The sequence below is a fragment of the Canis lupus genome, unplaced genomic scaffold (genome assembly GCF_048164855.1).
Source record: "Canis lupus baileyi unplaced genomic scaffold, mCanLup2.hap1 Scaffold_369, whole genome shotgun sequence".
NCBI classification, from domain to species: Eukaryota; Metazoa; Chordata; class Mammalia; order Carnivora; family Canidae; genus Canis; species Canis lupus.
This window is the reverse complement of record NW_027326585.1, coordinates 1-18,120: the sequence shown is the minus strand read 5'-3', so window position 1 is coordinate 18,120 and position 18,120 is coordinate 1. Positions and strand designations below refer to the sequence as shown.

Sequence of the window (18,120 nt, the reverse complement as noted above, 5' to 3'; positions counted from 1 at the left end):
TGAACGCTGAGCTTGATCTTGTCCTTGAGGTGGAACTGTCATCTCGTTATGGACTGGAAGTTGTGGTTCAACCTCCTTAGATGGCTCTGGAGGCTGAGCTGGAGAAGGTTCTGACTCTTGATGGGGCTCTGGAGACTGAGTTGAAGCCTGCTGCAGAATTGGAAATGACTCTAGCTTCTCAGGGAGCTCTGAAGGCTGAGTCTGTGCCACCTGTTGGGCTGGAGAAAGTTCTACCTCCTTAAGGGGCTCTAGAGGTAGAGATGGAGCTTCTTGCAGGACTGGAGAGGATTCCACCTTCTCAGGAAACTGTAGAAGCTGAGAAGGGGTCTTTTGAGAGACTGGAAGAGGTTCCACTTTGTCAGCAAGTTCTAAAGACTGGGCTGGGGATTCCTGTTGTGTGGCAGAAGGCTCTACCTCCTGTCGGGGCTCAGGAGATATAGCTGGGACCTGCTGGGGAACAGGAGGCTGAGCTGGAACCTCTGGTTGGGTTGGAGGCTTGACGTCTTCAGTGGGCCCTGGAGAATGAGCTGAGACTGTGTACTCATTTGAAGATGGTTCAATCTCCTTATGGGGCTCTGATGGCTCAGCTGGGGCCTCCTGTTGGGCTGAAGTAGGTTCCATCTCCTTAGGAGGGTCTGGAGTCTTTACTATGAGTTCTTGTTGGCCTGGAGGAAATTCATCTTCAAGGGTCTCTGGAGACTCGAAAAGAAGCTCGGACTGGGCTGGAGAAAATTCAACCTGCTCAGGGGGAACTGGAGCTTGAGCAGAGGCCTCCTGCTGCCCTGGAGCATGTTCAAACTTAGTGGGCACTGGAGTTATGAAAACCTCCAGATCTACAGGTTTTGCTGTGATATTGGGCAACATTGGATGCTGAGCTTCACCAGGACCTAGACGTGAGGATGTCACCTCATGATGTACTGGAGGCTGAGCTACAATATCTGTAGAGGACTCTGGAGGCTGAGCCTGGTGCTCAGGCTGGACTGGAGAAGGTTCTACACCTACGACAGGCATCTGAGGCAGAGATGAGCTCCACTGCTGGCTTGGAGAAAGTTCAGTTTCTTCAGGAAGATCTCCAGTCTGTGTTGGTACTCCCTGCTGATCTGGATAAGGTTCAACATTTTCAGCAGGGGCTGGATGTTGTTCTGGAAACCCACTCTTCACATGAATTTGTGGAAATTGAGTGGGAGCCTCTTCCTGAGCTGGAGATGGTTCTCCCTCCTCAGAGGCCTGTGGATACTGGGTTGGGGCCTCCTGCTGGGTTGAAGAAGGTTTAGCTTTCTCAGGAGTCTGTGCATGATGATCCTGGCTCTCCTCCTGTATTGAGGAAGGTTCACCCTCCTCAGGGATTTGTGGAAGCTCAGCAGGGGCCTCCTGCTGGGGTGGAGAAGGTTCCTTCTCTTCCTGAGTCCCTGGAAGTTGAGCCAGGGCCTCCTCCTGGGTTGAAGGTGATTCACCCTCCTCAGGAGCCTGTGAATCCTGAGCCAGGGTGTCCTGCTGGGTTGTGGAAGGTTTAACCTCTCCAGCGGTCTGAACAGGGGTCTCCTGCTGTGTTGGAGGTTTCTCCTGTGTGGGAGATTCTGGGGACTCAGTTGGAGTCTCCTGTTGAAATGGCAAATGTTCATTCTCCTCAGGGGACTGTGGAGGCAGAGTTGGGGCTTCATGCTGGGTTGCAAAAGGTTCCACATTAAGGGGCACAGAGGGCTGAGTGACAGACTCACGTTGAACTGGCAAAGGTCCCACCTCTGTAGTGGGTTCTGGTGTTACAGTAACCTGCACGCCTGCAGGTTTAACAGTGATATTGGGCAGGTTTAACTGTTGAACCTGATGGTGACCTGGAGGTGCAACTTTCACCTCATGATGCTCTAGAGGTTGAGCTGGGTGCTCCTGCTGGGTTGGAATAGGTTCCACCTCCCCCAAAGACAGCTCTGGTGGCTGAGCTGGTTGTTCTTGCAGGATTGCAGGCTCAGCCTTCTTGGGGTGCTGTGGAGGCTGAGTCACAGTTACAGTAAGTGCCAAATCTACAGGTTTAACAGTGACATTGTGTAATTTTGGCCGCTGAGCTTCATTCTGACTCAGAGATGGCACATTTACCTCCTGAGGTGGTACCTTCTCCTCTGGTGGCTGAGCTGGGGCCTCCTGAGGGGTCCAAGGTTCTACTTCCTCAGGTGCCTCTGTAGGTTGAGCTGAGGCTTCCTGTTGGACTTCAGGGGTACTTGAAGGTTCAGCTGGGGCCTCCTGTGGGCTTACAGAATTTCCAGCTTCCTTAAGGATCTCTGGAGGCTGAGATAGAGCGTCCTGAAGAAGTGGAGGTGTTTCTGTCTCTTCAGGGGACTCTGGATGCTTGGCCTGGGCCTCCACTCCAGGCACAAAAGGTTCAGGTTCCTCTACAGTGGACTGGAGAGGTCCTGCAGGGGTCTCCTGCAGGAGTGAAGAAATTTCAAGCTCCTCAGGGAGCTCTGGGGGTTGATCTGGTCCCCCTGGGAAATCCATTGGTCGGTTTTCCTCAGGGTATATGATATCCATACCAGAATCTGAATAATCGTCCTGCAGTTGTTCTAGGAGCTCTTTATTTGCAAATTGGTTTGGAGTTCCAATAACAACTTTGGCAAGCCTTCGATGCTGAACTAGATCTTTGTCCAGGTTTGGGGATGAAACAAAAAACTTTCTTTGGTTTAAACCCTGACTGTCCAGAGGTGGAGCAAGTATTTCCAATGACTGGTGATCTTCTGGCTCATCTCCAGTTTTCATCTTACTTTTGAGTGGAGGAGGTAGAACTATGGCCTGATTCTCATCACCCAACGCTGGAACCACTTGTAAGAGCCTTTCGTGCAGGGTTGGCTTGTCATTCAGATACTGATCTGTCTCTGGGGGCAGCTCACCATTTGAATCCGTGTCCAGGAATGGAACCAAAGTCTCAGTCAACTGCTTAGGCGGGGCCGATATCTGGGCTGGAGCAGAGGACCTCAAGTTATTAAAGCCCCCCCCCGCCTCTGCGGGGTGGGTAAGTGCCTGGAGCGATTCATGCAGGAGTTCAGAAGAGTGCGAAGACCAGGGTTCCGGGGGTTCCGGGGGTTCCGGGGATCTCCGAGGGCCGGAGGTCCGACGGGCCCACGCGGGAAGCGGAGCTGCCTGGCCCAACAACCACGACGGTTGCCAGGTAAAAATAAAAAAAAGGGAGAGGCAAAGCCTGGACATGATACTCTGCGGAGCAGAGACCCAAGCCAGTGGGGCGCTCGGTCTCGCCAGAGAAACCGAAATGTTCAGGGAGCCCGGTGACGCCCCCATTGTTAGCAACTGCGCGCCCCTCCCCCGCCTGCGTCCCACCCTTTATTTACCACCTTTGTGAGCTTGGCACAGCTGGGGTGCGGCTGGGCTCCGAAGCCCCTGGTTCAAGCCTCTTCCCCAGAATCCCCAGGCCAAGCCTCCCTTCCCCTGCAAAGGCCACCACTACCTCCCGCCGAGCTACAGGGAAGGATTTGGGCTGCTGGAGTCTGCAAGGACCCAGACTCCAGCCGCTCTGAGGTGTAGGGTCGGGGTGTGGAGCAGTTTCCCCAGGAAGCAGAAGACCTGGCGTCCCGGGAGATTCAAAATGCTAGTCCACTTCTGGCGGATCGAACTTGTCCTCTTCAAAGCTTAAATCCGAGACACATTCCTCCTCCCCCTGGCTGTACTGCTTCTAAGAAAAGAGGCTGACCTGAAGAATAAGCACAGGGACAGTGGGGAGGGGAGCACACTTCACGGTTACTCTGAATGTTGCCATTTCCTCTAAGTTCTCCCATCCGAGTACTAACCAGGCCCGACCCTGCTTAGCTTCCGAGATCAGACGAGATCGGGCGCGTTCAGGGTGGTATGGCCCTAGACTCCTCTAAGTTCTCAATACGCATGTCTGAGTTTTAATTCACTACTGTGTTAGGAGGAGGCTACCTACCACTGAATCAGCGATGGCTCCAAACTCCTGTGGGAGGGGCTTGGGGGCATGGGGGAGGGGAGAGGTGAGCAATTCATTCTGGGAGTGAGAGTCTGAAACCAAGGGACTAGCCCTCCGTTTACATTAGGATGGAAAACTTCCGCGTCCCACCTACACTCAACACACCTGTCAATCTAGAACAAGTAACCTTGAGGTCTACCCTGTGTGCACGCATGGAGAAGGCACTTAAAATGTTGAGGTCAGCATGTTAAACTTTCTGGAAATACTGTAACTAGCGCCCCGTTTACTTCCTTCACTGTCCTTTCTATAATCTCTTTCATTTTAGTCCGTGTTTATGGGCTGGCACAAGCTCTGGAGAACGTAGGTTTTTGTTTTGCTTTGCTTTCAAGGATTTATTTATTCAGAGAGACAGAGGCAGAGACACAGGCTGAGGAAGAAGCAGGCTCCATGCAGGGAGCCCGACGCGGAACTCGATCCGGGTCTCCAGGATCACACCCTGGGCTGCAGGCCGCACTAACCCGCTGCGCCGCCAGGGCTGTTGGAGAGAACGGATTTTATCCTATTCCCAGTGTCTAGCACATACTATGGTTTTTAAATGGAACTAATTCCATAACTGGTCTTATTTAGGAATGGATCTGTTGTTAGAGTCAGGTTTCTGAAATCTATAGCATCAATACTGAATCTCTTTCTCTCACATTTCACAGGAAGCTAGACTTCTTAAAGTGTAAACTTGGATAAGTCTGAAATTTCCTTGACTGGCTTGATTTAAATTGAATTAGAAGAATTTTTGCACAGACAAAACTTCAAATGCTTTTTCAGAAAGTAACCATCTTTTCATTCTCTACTCTCTTCCCTTCAAAACAAATGTTGCAACTTCGGAGTTAGTTAAATAATCAGAATTCTAGCCCCAAATTAAGTTCTTAATGACATGAAACACATTCTTTGCTCCTATTATTTATTTTTTTTTAACATTCAATATATAGAACATTGGCATTTTATTTTAGAAATTACTTTGTCAACTTAATCCCTAATTCAGGGTTAGGGTTACAGAAAAGTTCTTCAACAAAATATTTCATACAAGATGTCTATGTGATACTGATATCTGGGTAATATACCTTATTTGAAAGACAATTAAAAAAAATATTTTATTTATTCATGAGAGCCACACAGAGCCCTGAGGGGAGCCTGATGTGGGACTCCATCTCAGGACCCTGGGATCAGGCCCCAAACCCAAGGCAGATGCTCAACCACTGAGTCACTCAGGTGTCCCAATGCACATAAAGGTTTTCAAATGCTGTAGCATCATCTCACTTAAGGCCATAGTTACTCTGTTCCCAAGTCCCTGAGATTCTGTTTGAGGGGAGCGCTAAAAGGCTGTGTCCTCTTCTATGTCCACAACTATAGGAGCACTCTGATGCAATTGGCTCTCCAAATTTCAAATAAGGGGTCAGAGCCAAGGGCCAAGACTTCAAGAAAAGCCCCAGAAATTCCCTGCACTCAAAAGCAGTTTCAGAGTTTCACATTTCCCAAAAGATGACAGAGCTAACTATAGTCTTCCAAATCCTGTCAGTTGCTTTAAATTATGGTTATAGTATAGTATAGTATAGCTGTGGAACCCTTGAGCTTTAATAACCAGGTGCTTGAATTAAATCATGTAGCTCCTCTTGGGTTCTGGCATCTGTAATCTCTTCACACTGTCTGTATTCCACAGCTATTTTACCACTTTCTGTAATAAAGTTAACGAGGATCAATTCAGAGTTTTTCTTGTTCTAAAATGTGCTGTACTGGGTGTTATGCTATATGTTGGCAAACTGAACTCCAATAAAAAAAATAAAAATGAGATTGCTGTATACAATAATAGAACCCATCATTAGATATTCTTTTGAAATTTAAAAGCAGAAAATAAAGCATTTTCCTAGAAGTTTTCTCATCTCACACTTCTGTTTTTATCATAACTATTTTTTTAAAGACTTTATTTGAGAGAGAGAGTGTGAGCACATAAGCAGGGGGAGGGGTAGAGGGAGAGATAAAAGCAGACTCCCCACTGAACAAGGGAGTCTGACTGTGGGGCTTGATCCCAGGACCCTGGGATCATGACCTGAACTAAAGGCAGACACTTAACTCACTGAGCCACCAAGGCACTCCTCTATCTCAGTGTTTTTTTTTTAATTTTTATTTATTTATGATAGTCACACACACAGAGAGAGAGAGAGACAGAGACACAGGCAGAGGGAGAAGCAGGCTCCATGCGCCGGGAGCCCGACGTGGGATTCGATCCCAGGTCTCCAGGATCGCGCCCCGGGCCAAAGGCAGGCGCCAAACCGCTGCGCCACCCAGGGATCCCTCTATCTCAGTTTTTTTTTTTTTTTTGTTCTAGAATTTAATTTTATTGTAGTACATTAAGAGTCATGTATGCCAGGAAAGCCAGTAATATTCATAAGCTTAGTAGTTCACCACAGTTTTAGAAAGCACATAATACATTCAAATAAGGCATTACAGAAAGTTTTGTAAAGAATTAAATGTGTCCTGCAATCCTTTTTAAAAAAAGCCTTGGTCCATTCTGAAAGATCAACATTGAATTTTTAAAAATCAAAAGAAAAGTTTTTTCCCACAAAAATACACGAAGAACCACTTGCTGGCATTTATATTTTGAGTGCCTGGGATAACAGGCCGGTGTTCAAAGGCAGTTCATAACAGGTTGTACCAGGACTCGTTGCATCTGATTTAGCACCAAGTAAGAGTAAATATCCCACTGAAGATGTAGCTGATTTTTTCATCCACCTCTCATCGCCCCACTCTTCCTGCCAGGCCACAGGACATAAGCACGCATCCTTGTTGCCCTACGAAGAAATCAAATTCTCTTCGCTTTTAAAGGGCTACTTACTCAGGCTACACACACAGGTGGAGTTCTTGCCCTGCTGACGGTGGCAGGGAAAGCCAGCAGCTGCCCGCTGCTTTCACTAGGAATAAAGTCCTTCAACAAACTCAGTTACCTTCCTGGTCCTTTTTAACCTCTCATGTAAATCCTTTTAATTGCTACTAATTTGATTAGTTTACTAATTGATTGTTTACTAATTATGATTGTTAAGCATGTCAGGGAAATTCTCCCCAGGCATAGCTGATCTATTTCTACTTCCTGAGGACCCAGTATGCTTGCTTTTATGTAGGGCCATGGGTTTGCTTTTCTTCTTGTATTTTGTCACTCATCACAGCAGATTTTACATAGTGATCAAAAAGAGAAACTGGCAAGTAGATCCTAAAGCACATACTTATACTTCTAACCTGAGCAATAATCTGAAAACACAAGACTAATTACATTTTCTGTTGATAATTCAACCTCACTGCTTTTGTAAGAACTTCCAATGTCAATTTCTAATAAATCATTTTTTTCAATACACATGTTCTCAAAACCTGTCACAGGAAAGTAATATTTTCCTATATGCTAATTTAACACAATTTTATAGCAGACTGAAAATTCTGAATAAACTGAAAGTTTGTTTATGACATAATAAATACAGTATATACGGTTAAGTTTTTAAGTTTCTTACTGTAAAGGCAACAGTGAATTTGCATCCTGAAACTAATCTGCATATCTGGTTGCTTGTTTTCTAGAATTTGATAGTGTTTCACAAAACCATGTACCACAGTGCTAACGATGCTGGGTTTTGGCATCAGTCTACAACACATTTCTCTGATGAGCTACTTTACCGAGTGACATGGAAATGTTTTTAGCTTCTCCAAAGAATAAGAAAATTTTTTATCAACCACTTAAGTCTTCTGAACAAAAGTTAATATTACTACCAATTGCTCTTTTAATTAGGACATCTGATGTTTTTAAATTACATACCCATAGAAGATACCCTGGGTAGACAAAAAGATGAATCTTAGTATCGGACTCATTTGGCCCATTCTTAATTTCCAGAATGAAATCAGTAGAAGTGAAACTAATATAATTTTCAAAGAATTCATACATGCCAGTCTCAGAACACGGAGCTTCTAAATGCACAGGTGAGGAGTCTCTGCTCATCTTACTGGTGATGTACACTTTGCCTCATGGAGTAACCGATGCTTTCTGGTTTATTTGTGGAACTTTTGTTTGTAGGAAAGCATACACATGGGGCCAGATCTTGTTGGTTTCTGTTCCAGAGAAGGTTTCCAATACTCCCTTTTTCCGGTAATATTCCAGGACCGGCTGTGTTTGGACTTCATAAGCCTTGAGTCTCTTGACAACCGTCTCTGGCTTGTCATCATCCCGCTGAATGAGAGGCTCCCCTGTCAGGTCATCAATGCCCACGGCTTTGGGAGGGTTGAATTCGATGTTGTAGACTCGGCCGCTGGCCGGATGAATCCAGCGCGCGGTGAGACGCTGCTTAATGACTTCAAAGGGCACGTTCAGATTAATCACTGTGTCTATCTGATAAGCTCCGTCCAGGGCTTCTGCCTGTGGAAGTGTCCTTGGAAAACCATCCAATAGCCAGCTATATTGGGTGAGGTTTTTCAGCTCATGAAGGGCCAGCCGAGTCATGACACCATCCGGGATGAGCTTCCCTTGGTCAATGAAAGTCTTGGCTAACACACCAATTTCTGTGCCCCGAAGCATGTTGTCCCGGAGCAGGTCCCCGCTGGAGAGGTGCTTCAGCGCGAAGTGCTTGGTGATGCGCGACGACACGGTGCCCTTGCCGGAGCCCGGCGCCCCCATGATCACGGCGCGCAGCAGCCGCGCGGACGCCCCCATGGCCGCCGGGAGCCGGGGCGCGGGGGCTCCGGCCTGGCTGCGCGCTCGCGGGGCTGCGCCGTGCGGGGCGGCGGGCGGACAGCGCTGCGCGCAGGGGGCGGGCGCGGCGCCCGGGCGCTCCCGGAAGTCTCTATCTCAGTTTTTAAAAAGATTTGAGAGAGAGAGAGAGAGAGAGAGAGAGAGAGAGAGAGAGAGAGAGAGAGAATGTATGTGAGGGCACTGGTAGGGGGAGGGGCAGAAGGAGAGGGAGAGAATCCAGAGCAGATTCCCTGCTAGGTGTGGAACCCGCATTCAGGGCTGGATCTAGGACCCTGAGATCATGACCTAAGCCAAAATCAAAGGTCCAATGTTGGACGCATCTAGCCACCCACAAATCCATCTCATTTACTGATAAACCAATCACACTTAAAAAATCATTATGCTGCACAGTATGCTTTAATATCTGATATCTCTATTCTGTCTCATTACCCCCCCTTTTTTTTTTTACTAAAGATTCCTGTATATCCTTAGATTTTTTTTCCAGAATACATTTAAAAGCAGTTTGTCCAGATCCCCTCCCCAAAGCATATCTTCCCCCCCACCAAAACATGTCTCTATTTACCTATAATCTATCTACCTACAAAGATACAGATAGATATGCAGATACAGACATAAATGTACGTATCTTCAAGAGATTTATTTTTAAAAAATTTTTTTATTTATTTATGATAGGCACACAGTGAGAGAGAGAGAGGCAGAGACACAGGCAGAGGGAGAAGCAGGCCCCATGCACCGGGAGCCCGACCCCGGATCCCCAGGATCGCGCCCTGGGCCAAAGGCAGGCGCCAAACCGCTGTGCCACCCAGGGATCCCTTCAAGAGATTTCTAGATGTTACCTAATTCAACACCAATCTTGAGGCTGGATTAAGTATCTTTCTAAATCTGTGACCCTGTCTCTCGTAATAACTATTTTTAAGGGTATAGTTCAGTGGCATTAAGTACATTCACATTGTTGTGCAACCATTTCCAGAACATTTTTCTTTTCATGTGCCCAAACTGAGACTCTGTATCCATTCCACAATAACTCCCCATCCCACCCACAGCCCAGCCCCTGGCAACCACCATTCTTCTATTCTGGAAGCCTTTTGAGATGATCCCTTCCCTGCTGCTTTCAATCCAGCTGGAGTCCAGTTTTCCTCTCCTTGCAGATACAATATACAATACTTTGGGGAGAGGGCGGGCATGCATCTGAACACTTTATTGGCAGAAACAGGCCTATGTACCTTATAGGCAATAAAATTTCCCTTAAGGCAAACTAGAGCTACCAGACTTTTTAGCCGAAGGAGTTTTGAATGTGTATATGGATACCACAGCATATTAGGGCGAGTGTTGGCATATTAGGGCGAGGCCAACAACCCAGACGTTTAGTTTGGTTCTTAAAGGTTGTCAGAGTTGACAGCTAATGGAGATTCCATCTGATGACCACAGAAGTCAATCTACACTGGAAGAGCTGCCCAAGCTGGAAACCTGTGACCAATCCAGGGACAGGGTCAACTCTTACAAACAAACAAAGCTTCTAATACTTAGCTAAGATTTCTTAGGTTTTTTTTTAAAGATTTTATTTATTCACTCATGAGAGATAGAGAGAGAGAGAGAGAGAGAGAGGCAGCGACACAGGTAGAGGGAGAAGCAGGCGCCATTCAGGGAGCCCGACCTGGGACTGGATCTCAGGTCTCCAGGATCAGGCTCTGGGCAGAAGGTGGCGCCAAACCGCAAACCACCAGGGCTGCCCGGATTTCTTAGTCTTTAACACTCAAGACTCTGAAGCAGGGGAGCAACTATTTGGGGACTCTCTACTAATTATAAAATTGGCAAAAAAAAAAAAAAAAAAAAAAAAAAAAACACAAAAAAATGGAGCTCCTGGGTAGCTTAGTCTGTTGAGTCTCTGATTCTTGATTTTGGCTCAGGTCATGATCTCAGGGTTGTGAGACTAAGCCCCACATTGGAGTCCATGCTGGACTTGGAGCCTGCTTAAGATTAGCTCTCTCTTCCTCTCCCTCTATGCCTCCCCTGCCTCCCTAAGAAAATAAATAAAATAATATTAAAAAAATAAAATTTCATTTGAGCACAGCCTGTAACATTCACAGCACTGTAGAACTCAATAGGGAATACAATCAACACTATTCAATAGGATGACCACTTTCAAGGTTCACAAAAACATAGTTGATCATTACATCAGAATCATATTTACTCAATATGTCAGTGCCAGAAACAAAAACTGAAACCGAACTGATTCAAGAAACATAATCTAATAAATTCTCCAAGAGGAAAACAACAATGATAAGAAGTTGACATGTTTTGTCTGCTTACCATGTTCCAGGGATAGTTCTAACCTTTTTATATTCGTCATCTCGTTTACTCTTACAATATCCCCCATGATGTAAGTTGAATTACCTTACTTTGCAGATAAAGAAATAGCAGCCTAGAGAGAATAAATACCTACAAATTTGACTCTAAAACCTAAAATTGCATAAGAAATCTAGAGACAGACATGGACAACAGATACCCAAAGCTTCTAATCACTATATCACTACTTTGTGTTATGGGCAAGCAATCAAGAAAGAAGATTGGGTCAAACACTTCCTATGTGGAGGCAAGTCACTGTATATCTATACACTGGGGACAAAAATATTTGCTGTCATTTGTCTCACACATACAACAAAGAACAAATTTGAGACTGCCGCTTTGGAAGCATTTGGTGAGTAAAAGAATATGAAGTGTTTTCATCCAACTAACTTTTCAAAATGAGTTTATTTGCTCAAGGAACATGAAGTACCTTAAGGACAAAAAAAAAAAAGAACAATGAAGCAAGTCTTACCTAAAACTGCAACCAACAGTTTCTGGAATGCATCAGACATAGCCTTCTTTATAGGAAGCTTCTGGGTTGTTTTCCTTTTCATCAGAAATGATAATGGCCCTAAATCCAAACAAAACAAATGAACTTAAAAATTCTAGCTGAATAATAACTGATTTTTATTGATGTATGTTTAAAAGGAAAGTGCATCCATGATTCTTAGATCATTATCCTGGCAACTAAGGGCAGGCATAACACAAGAGTTTGGTGGAATGGCTCTGCTGTAGGTGTATCCTGGAAGGGCACATTCTTACTGCCCTGGTCTCTCCCATAAGTTCCTGAAGTACCAGAAGGGAGATGCAAGCCAAAAAGGTGGCACAAATCTCACATCACAGATTTCAAATGGACAAGTTGAAACTCTACTTCTACAGACCCTACCTACTCTCCTGTGCATCAAGGGCTGGAATCACACAGTAAGAAACATTTGGTGTTAGTGCACATGACCTGGTCTCTTCCTACGCATCACCCACAGGAGCCTATTTGCTAACAGCCCTGTCCCTGCCTTAAAACCCTAAAGCTAGGGACACCTGGGTGGCTCAGGGGTTGAGTGTCTGCCTTCAGCCCAGGGCGTAATCCTGGGGTCCCCGGGATCTACTCCCACATTGAGCTCCTTGCATGAAGCCTGCTTCTCCCTCTGCCTATGTCTCTGCCCTCTGTGTGTGTGTGTGTGTGTCTCATGAATAAATAAATAAAATCTTCAAAAACAAACAAACAACCCAGAGCTTAAGTGCTATGAACTCTGGGAAAAAAAACAGTATCAATCGGAATACCTTTTCTAGGAATCTATATTTGTTTCTTTGCACAGCAGCCCTTTTATAGGAGGCAAAGGACTGAACATTTACACAAGAGTTTATTTAAATCTTTAGTTGATAATTTTGCTGGCATAATTGAAGGCTACAAGAGATCTGAATTTGAAGGACTAGGACAATTTTAGCACAAGGCAAATTCTTAACCAAAAATAGGAAAAATATTACTTCCCTCTTCCTAAACTTCTTGGCAGAAAGTCAGCTTTTGAATTTTAAAGCTAAAAGTTCTTTCAAGTATTGCCTATGATAAAACAAAAACAAAAACAAAACAAAACAAAACAAAACAAAACAAAAACCCTGTATTGTAGGGCAGAAAAACTCCACCCAGGGCTTTCCCAGCAAGGGGAAAGACTTGATGATATATCTGAAAAGATGAGTTTTAGAAAGATTCTACCTCCACTCCACTCTACCTCCACTTCTACCTCCACTGTAAACAAACCTTCCTGCAGCTTATCCAAAGGCTCCTGGACCATGCCAACTCCAAGATTCTTACACTCATAGGATGGCAACACCACCTCTAAAGCACAGAAGAGTTGCAGGCTCTGCTTCTGAAGGGGTTCCGTGGTATCTTCATTTTCCCTTTCTTCAAGGTCAGAAAGATCCTGAAGCTGTTGGGATTTTCAATTAAAGGTCCTTCCTAGGATCTCAAGATGTTTTCTTATTAGAAATAAAAACTAAACTCCAGCAAACCTAGCTAACAGTTGAAGTATCCTATAGCTTCAAAATCAAGTAAGACTTGCAAATGAACTATAGATATAGACAATTGTTTTTTATTCTACACCCTACAAATATTGGTGAAAATTATGGACATCACCACCCAAATCATTGAGAGTATTATTAATTTTAGGTGGCAGGCCAATGTTGAGGTCCTTCCACTTAGAGGACTCACATCTCCCCACTTCCAGTTCTCTCTTCTCTAATGTCCAAAATTTCGATGTTGAAGTGAGTCTGATTAGTCAAAGAAAATCTATAAAGTTTGCCTTGATGATCCTTTTTGACCATCCATTGAAACCAAAATAATAATTTGCCAATTCTTGGCATTGGGAGCTATTTAGGGCAAGGGCCTGATGTTGAACCGCTTTATGTTTGGTGCCAAGATGAACCTAAAGACATGAGAGAGAGACCGAAAAATATCACAACCTGCCACATAGGCTAGTTTTGGATACACCCGAGAGTTATCAATACCTATTTCATGAACTGATTGTGAAGATTAAATAGGGAACAACATTGTAAGCAATGAGCTCATAGTAAGCCCTAAATGAATGTTATTTATCATTGTTAAGCTACAGTACTGTTCTGCATCATTTCTAGGGCCTCTGATTAATTGGAAGATTTCCTTCACCTCTAGTGGTGAGAGTGATGATGAAAGCAAGGAAGCCCTCCAGAAGCAAATGACAGGGTTGTAGGTGAGCAAAGGAAGTAAATTGTTTTTGTTGTCCCATCCTGTAGCTCCTGTCTGAGAACACAACCTGAAGAGCAGACAAGATGGACCTAACACGGACAAAGGACCTTAATCTACAACACTCTTCTCCCCAAGTTACTAACCTGTTAGAACAAGGAATATACATACTTCTATAAATTTTATAAGCAACGAAACAATTAGAGGTTATTTGCATTAAATAGCTCCTTTGAGAAGGCCAATGCCTCCAGTGTTAACTCTAAATGACTTACATTCTGTGGTGAATTTCTTACATCCACTAGTTTAGTCTTAAATGCCTATGTCAACTTTAGGCAGGATGTAGTATATTAAATATTCATAAATATTTAAATATTGCAAATAAAGTCATAGCACTATTGTTCTTTTTTAAATTTTTTTTTTCTTTTTTAAATTTTTTAAAGATTTATTTATTCATGAGAGACACACAGAGAAAGGTAGAGACATAAGCAGAGGGAGAAGCAGGCTCCCTTGGGGAGCCAGATGCAGCACTGGATCCCACAACCACAGGATCACGCCCTGAGCACAACCACTGAGCCATCTAGGTGTCCCAGCACTATTAATTCTTATTTTTAAAAAAGATTATTTATTTATTTATTTATTAGAGAAACAGAGAGAGACAGAGACACCAGAGAGAGACAGAGAGAGAAGCAGGCTCCATGCAGGGAGCTTCACGTGGGCGGCGCTAAACCACTAAGCCACCAGGGCTGCTCTATTAATTCTTCACTGTTTGTTCCTCCATCCTTCTCTATCACTAGTTTATAAGCTCCTTTAGTGCTTGAAGGAAACATATCTTATTCTTTTCTCATTCCTAGAACCAAGTACATTCTGTTGTTGATTGAGCGAATGAATGAAAGAATGAGTGATAAGAAAATGAAATTACTTTCTCTAGCTGAAGCTGCCTGCTGGGAAGGAGAAATGAAGACAAACTTTTAAATGTTGGGTGCTGCAGGGGAGGCTAATAGTGAGGCATAGTGGAGCTGTTCTGGACAACAAGGAAGCTTCAGAAGGGCCCTGAGCCTCCGAGTAGGAGAGATAGCTGTCACCTTGGATAAGCTTGCCAACCAATTTTCTTCATGCTACTGAAAAACGTTCTCAGGTGCCTTAGACCTTTCCTTGATTTATTTGGTTTAAGACATTATTTTTTTTTCTGTATTTATAAAAGGCAAAAAACAACAACAAAAAGCCCAACCAGGAACTATGTGTAGTTGCCAAAGTATTAAAGAACACATAAGTAAACTGGCTAACAATTTTGGAAAGCAGGAGTAATAACCCAAGGTTCTGTGTTAAATAAATAAAGAGGGTGCCTGGATGGCTCAGATGGTTGGGCACCTGCCTTCGGCTCAGGTTGTGATCCCAGGTTCTTGGGATCAAGTCCTGCCTGCATCAGGCTCCCTCCTCAGCAGAGAGTCTGCTTCTCCCTCTCATGGTCTCATCCTCTTTCAAATGAATAGGTGAAATTAAAAAAATAAATAAATTCACATAATAGTAAATATAAGCAACACTCTTCTTGTGAAGATTTCCTAAAATAAGAGGCAGCATAAAATGACACGGGATTCATTTTTTTAACGGTTTTATTTCCTTATTCATGAGAGAGAAAGAGAGAAAAACAGAGACACAAGCAGAGGGAGAAGTGGGCTCCATGCAGGGAGCCCGATGTGGGGCTCCAGGATCACGCCCTGGGCTGAAGGCAGGCGCTAAACCGCTGAGCCACCCGGGGATCCCCGACACCGGATTTAACATCAATTGGGGGTTGATCTCTCGCTTCCAGTTTTTGTCATGAACCCTAAGTAAGCCACTTAACTATCCTGAGTTCGAGTTACTTCGTGTAAAAAAAGGAAAAGGAAAACAAGTAAAAGAAAAACACAAAAACGACACAGCCACCCAAGGAAACCAGAGGATCGATGTAGCAATGCACCCGAAAGCATTCTGTAAATCAGGAGAGCTCTATGAATGCTAGTCTGTTGTCACAGAATTCGGCACTTTGTGCCAGCGGAGTTAGGAATTTCCTACTTGACCCACCTTCAGTGGAGAATTCTGAAACAGATGCTTCTCGTGACACGCCCTTTGTGCTCTGTGAGCATCCCTTGCTGAATAAAACTTGATGATGGCACAGAAACCAGGGCGGGCCACTGCCGCGTTTGGGAAGACTCCTACCGAATACAGGAGGCCGAACTGGGAGAATGCTGTGACCAGAGAGCGCTGCGGGCTGGTCCCGCACCAAATACGTACATGAAATTTCACGCCCAGAAACCAAAACTGCCCGTTCCCTTATATTCCCTAAACCCTCTGCACAGGCAACCCAAGCACTTGTCACTTCGCGAACAGGTTTTCCTCTGGAACCCTAAGATTCGAAAAGCATTAGAAGGCAACAGGCGCTGGCTGTGGAGCGCTGCCCCTCAAAAGTCTCTTGGGGCTGAGCGGCCGCCGAGGTCCCCTCTAGAACCAGGGTGCCTCTCAGCGGAGACTACAAAGCGCTGAGGGGTAAGGCCAGTCTCCAGGGCTCCCGGTCACCCGGTCACCGAGGGGGCGGCCTTCTCCCTGCCCCCTCCATCCTGGCTCGGCTCCCGGGCAAGGCCTCGGCCGAGGGTCCGGACTTAGCTCCCACACCAGCAAGGTTTTATCCCTCTCGGTGGGAACCGCAAAAGACACCGACTCCGCCACCCTCGCGTCACTGCTCGCAAGGTGCCCCCGCGCTGCTTCAAGAGAGGCGGGGCCGGGGGCGGGGCCGGCTCGGCGGGAGTGGGGAGAGCCCCGCCCCGCCCGCCCTGGCCCCCCACTCTGCGCGGGTCTCTAACTCTACTTCCCCTCCCGCAGCCCCACCGCGCCAGAGTCCTAGAGCTTCCTTCTTCTCTTCGAGTGAATTTTTAGGGTAGAGTCCAAAGGGTGAGCTTCCAGGATCCCAGCGTACGGTCATCTTTATAGCAACTGGCGTCAGCGGCACTGCCAGAGAAGATGTAGAGTCCCAAGCAGTTAGTAGTTACCTACTGACCTTTAAACATGTGCATTTCTCCGGTCGCCTGGCTGGCTCAGTGGTTGGGGGTTTCCTTCCGCGAGGGCTAGGGCGTGATCCCGGGATGCCAGGATCCGTCCCACCTCGGGCTCCCCTGGGGGAGACCCCTTCTCCCTCTGCCTACGTCTCTGCCTCTCTCTGTGTGTTTCTCATGAATCAATAAAATCTTTAAACATTTTTTGAGATTTCTCAACTCCGTGTGGGAAATGATCTCTAAAGATAGAATACTTTGGCTTAATGCTTTCAGGAGGCACACCTGGGTGGCTCAATGGTTGAGCATCTGCCTTCCGCTCAGGGTGTGATCCTGGGGTGCACGATTGAGTCCCACATCAGGCTCCTTGCAGGGAGCCTGTTTCTCCCTCTGCCTGTCTCTCTGCCTCTCTCTCTCTCTCTCTCTCTCTATATATATATATATATATATATATATATAAAACAAAATCTATCCCATTTTATTATCCTAAAAATATGACCTTCATTTTTCATGCTAAAAAATGTTTTATGAAGAGTTGCTGATAGAGGATAGTTTTAATGAGTGCTTTTACCTGAGCTTTAAAATAAAAAGTTGGAATTTTTTTCCAACTTTGTTGATGTTTTACTGGTCTGTGAAATCCAAGTGAAGGCCCAGAAGTAGGGATATCAGTGGCCCAAGTGGGACAGTTTAATCAAACAGTGTTGTTAGCTATGCGCAGGACATTCCTCCAACTGCCCCTTTTCTGTCTTTGCATTGTCCTTATGCACGTTTTACTCCGCATTAGCACCTTCAGATCCCAAATAGAGATGCCTTTATTTTCTTAAACATCTAGATTTTAGCCCATTCTCTGAAAGCACCCCCAAATCATTGGCACCTGGCACCATCTCTTGACCCCAGCCAGCACTACTTTCTCCACCTCAATATACAAGACCCTTAGCCCCAACCATTATCTTCTTCGGAATCTTCTTTTACTCTGAAAGTAGTTGGCTTTGGAGGAATAACCGGGATCCTGATACTGTTTTAAACCAAAAATTGTAGATTTTATTACCCATCTCATTATCCATTGTATTCATTGTATGTATCCACTCAATTATTATACCCATTGGTTGAGTATGTCTCCGCTTCTCTGGGTAGCTTATAAACACCTCAAGAACAATAGTTGTGGTTTATTTTCCTTCTTCTAGTGCCTGCCACACTCTTAGATTAGGTACTGGAATATATCTACAATTAAAAATGAACAAATCAACACATTCTTTGCACAAGGAATGCTTTAATAATTATCCAAATATAACAACTTCTTCATTGTGGTCCTCTTGGTTTGCAAATGAGAGTCAGAACC

At 45.1% G+C, this 18,120-nt stretch overlaps 1 protein-coding gene and 1 pseudogene across 1 annotated transcript; both read right to left on the bottom strand.

Annotated features, from left to right (window-relative positions):
* Positions 1 to 3,592: 3,592 nt before the first annotated feature.
* Positions 3,593 to 16,493, bottom strand: LOC140629923 (RAD52 motif-containing protein 1-like; the record flags this gene model as incomplete). The annotated part of the gene is made up of 5 exons (XM_072819389.1): positions 3,593 to 3,676; positions 12,773 to 12,970; positions 13,340 to 13,465; positions 15,820 to 16,006; positions 16,382 to 16,493. Coding segments are annotated over 5 exons (707 nt in total), but the record flags the coding sequence as incomplete, so codon positions are not given.
* LOC140629925 (GTP:AMP phosphotransferase AK3, mitochondrial pseudogene) lies at positions 4,726 to 8,725 on the bottom strand (annotated as a pseudogene).
* Positions 16,494 to 18,120: the final 1,627 nt, after the last annotated feature.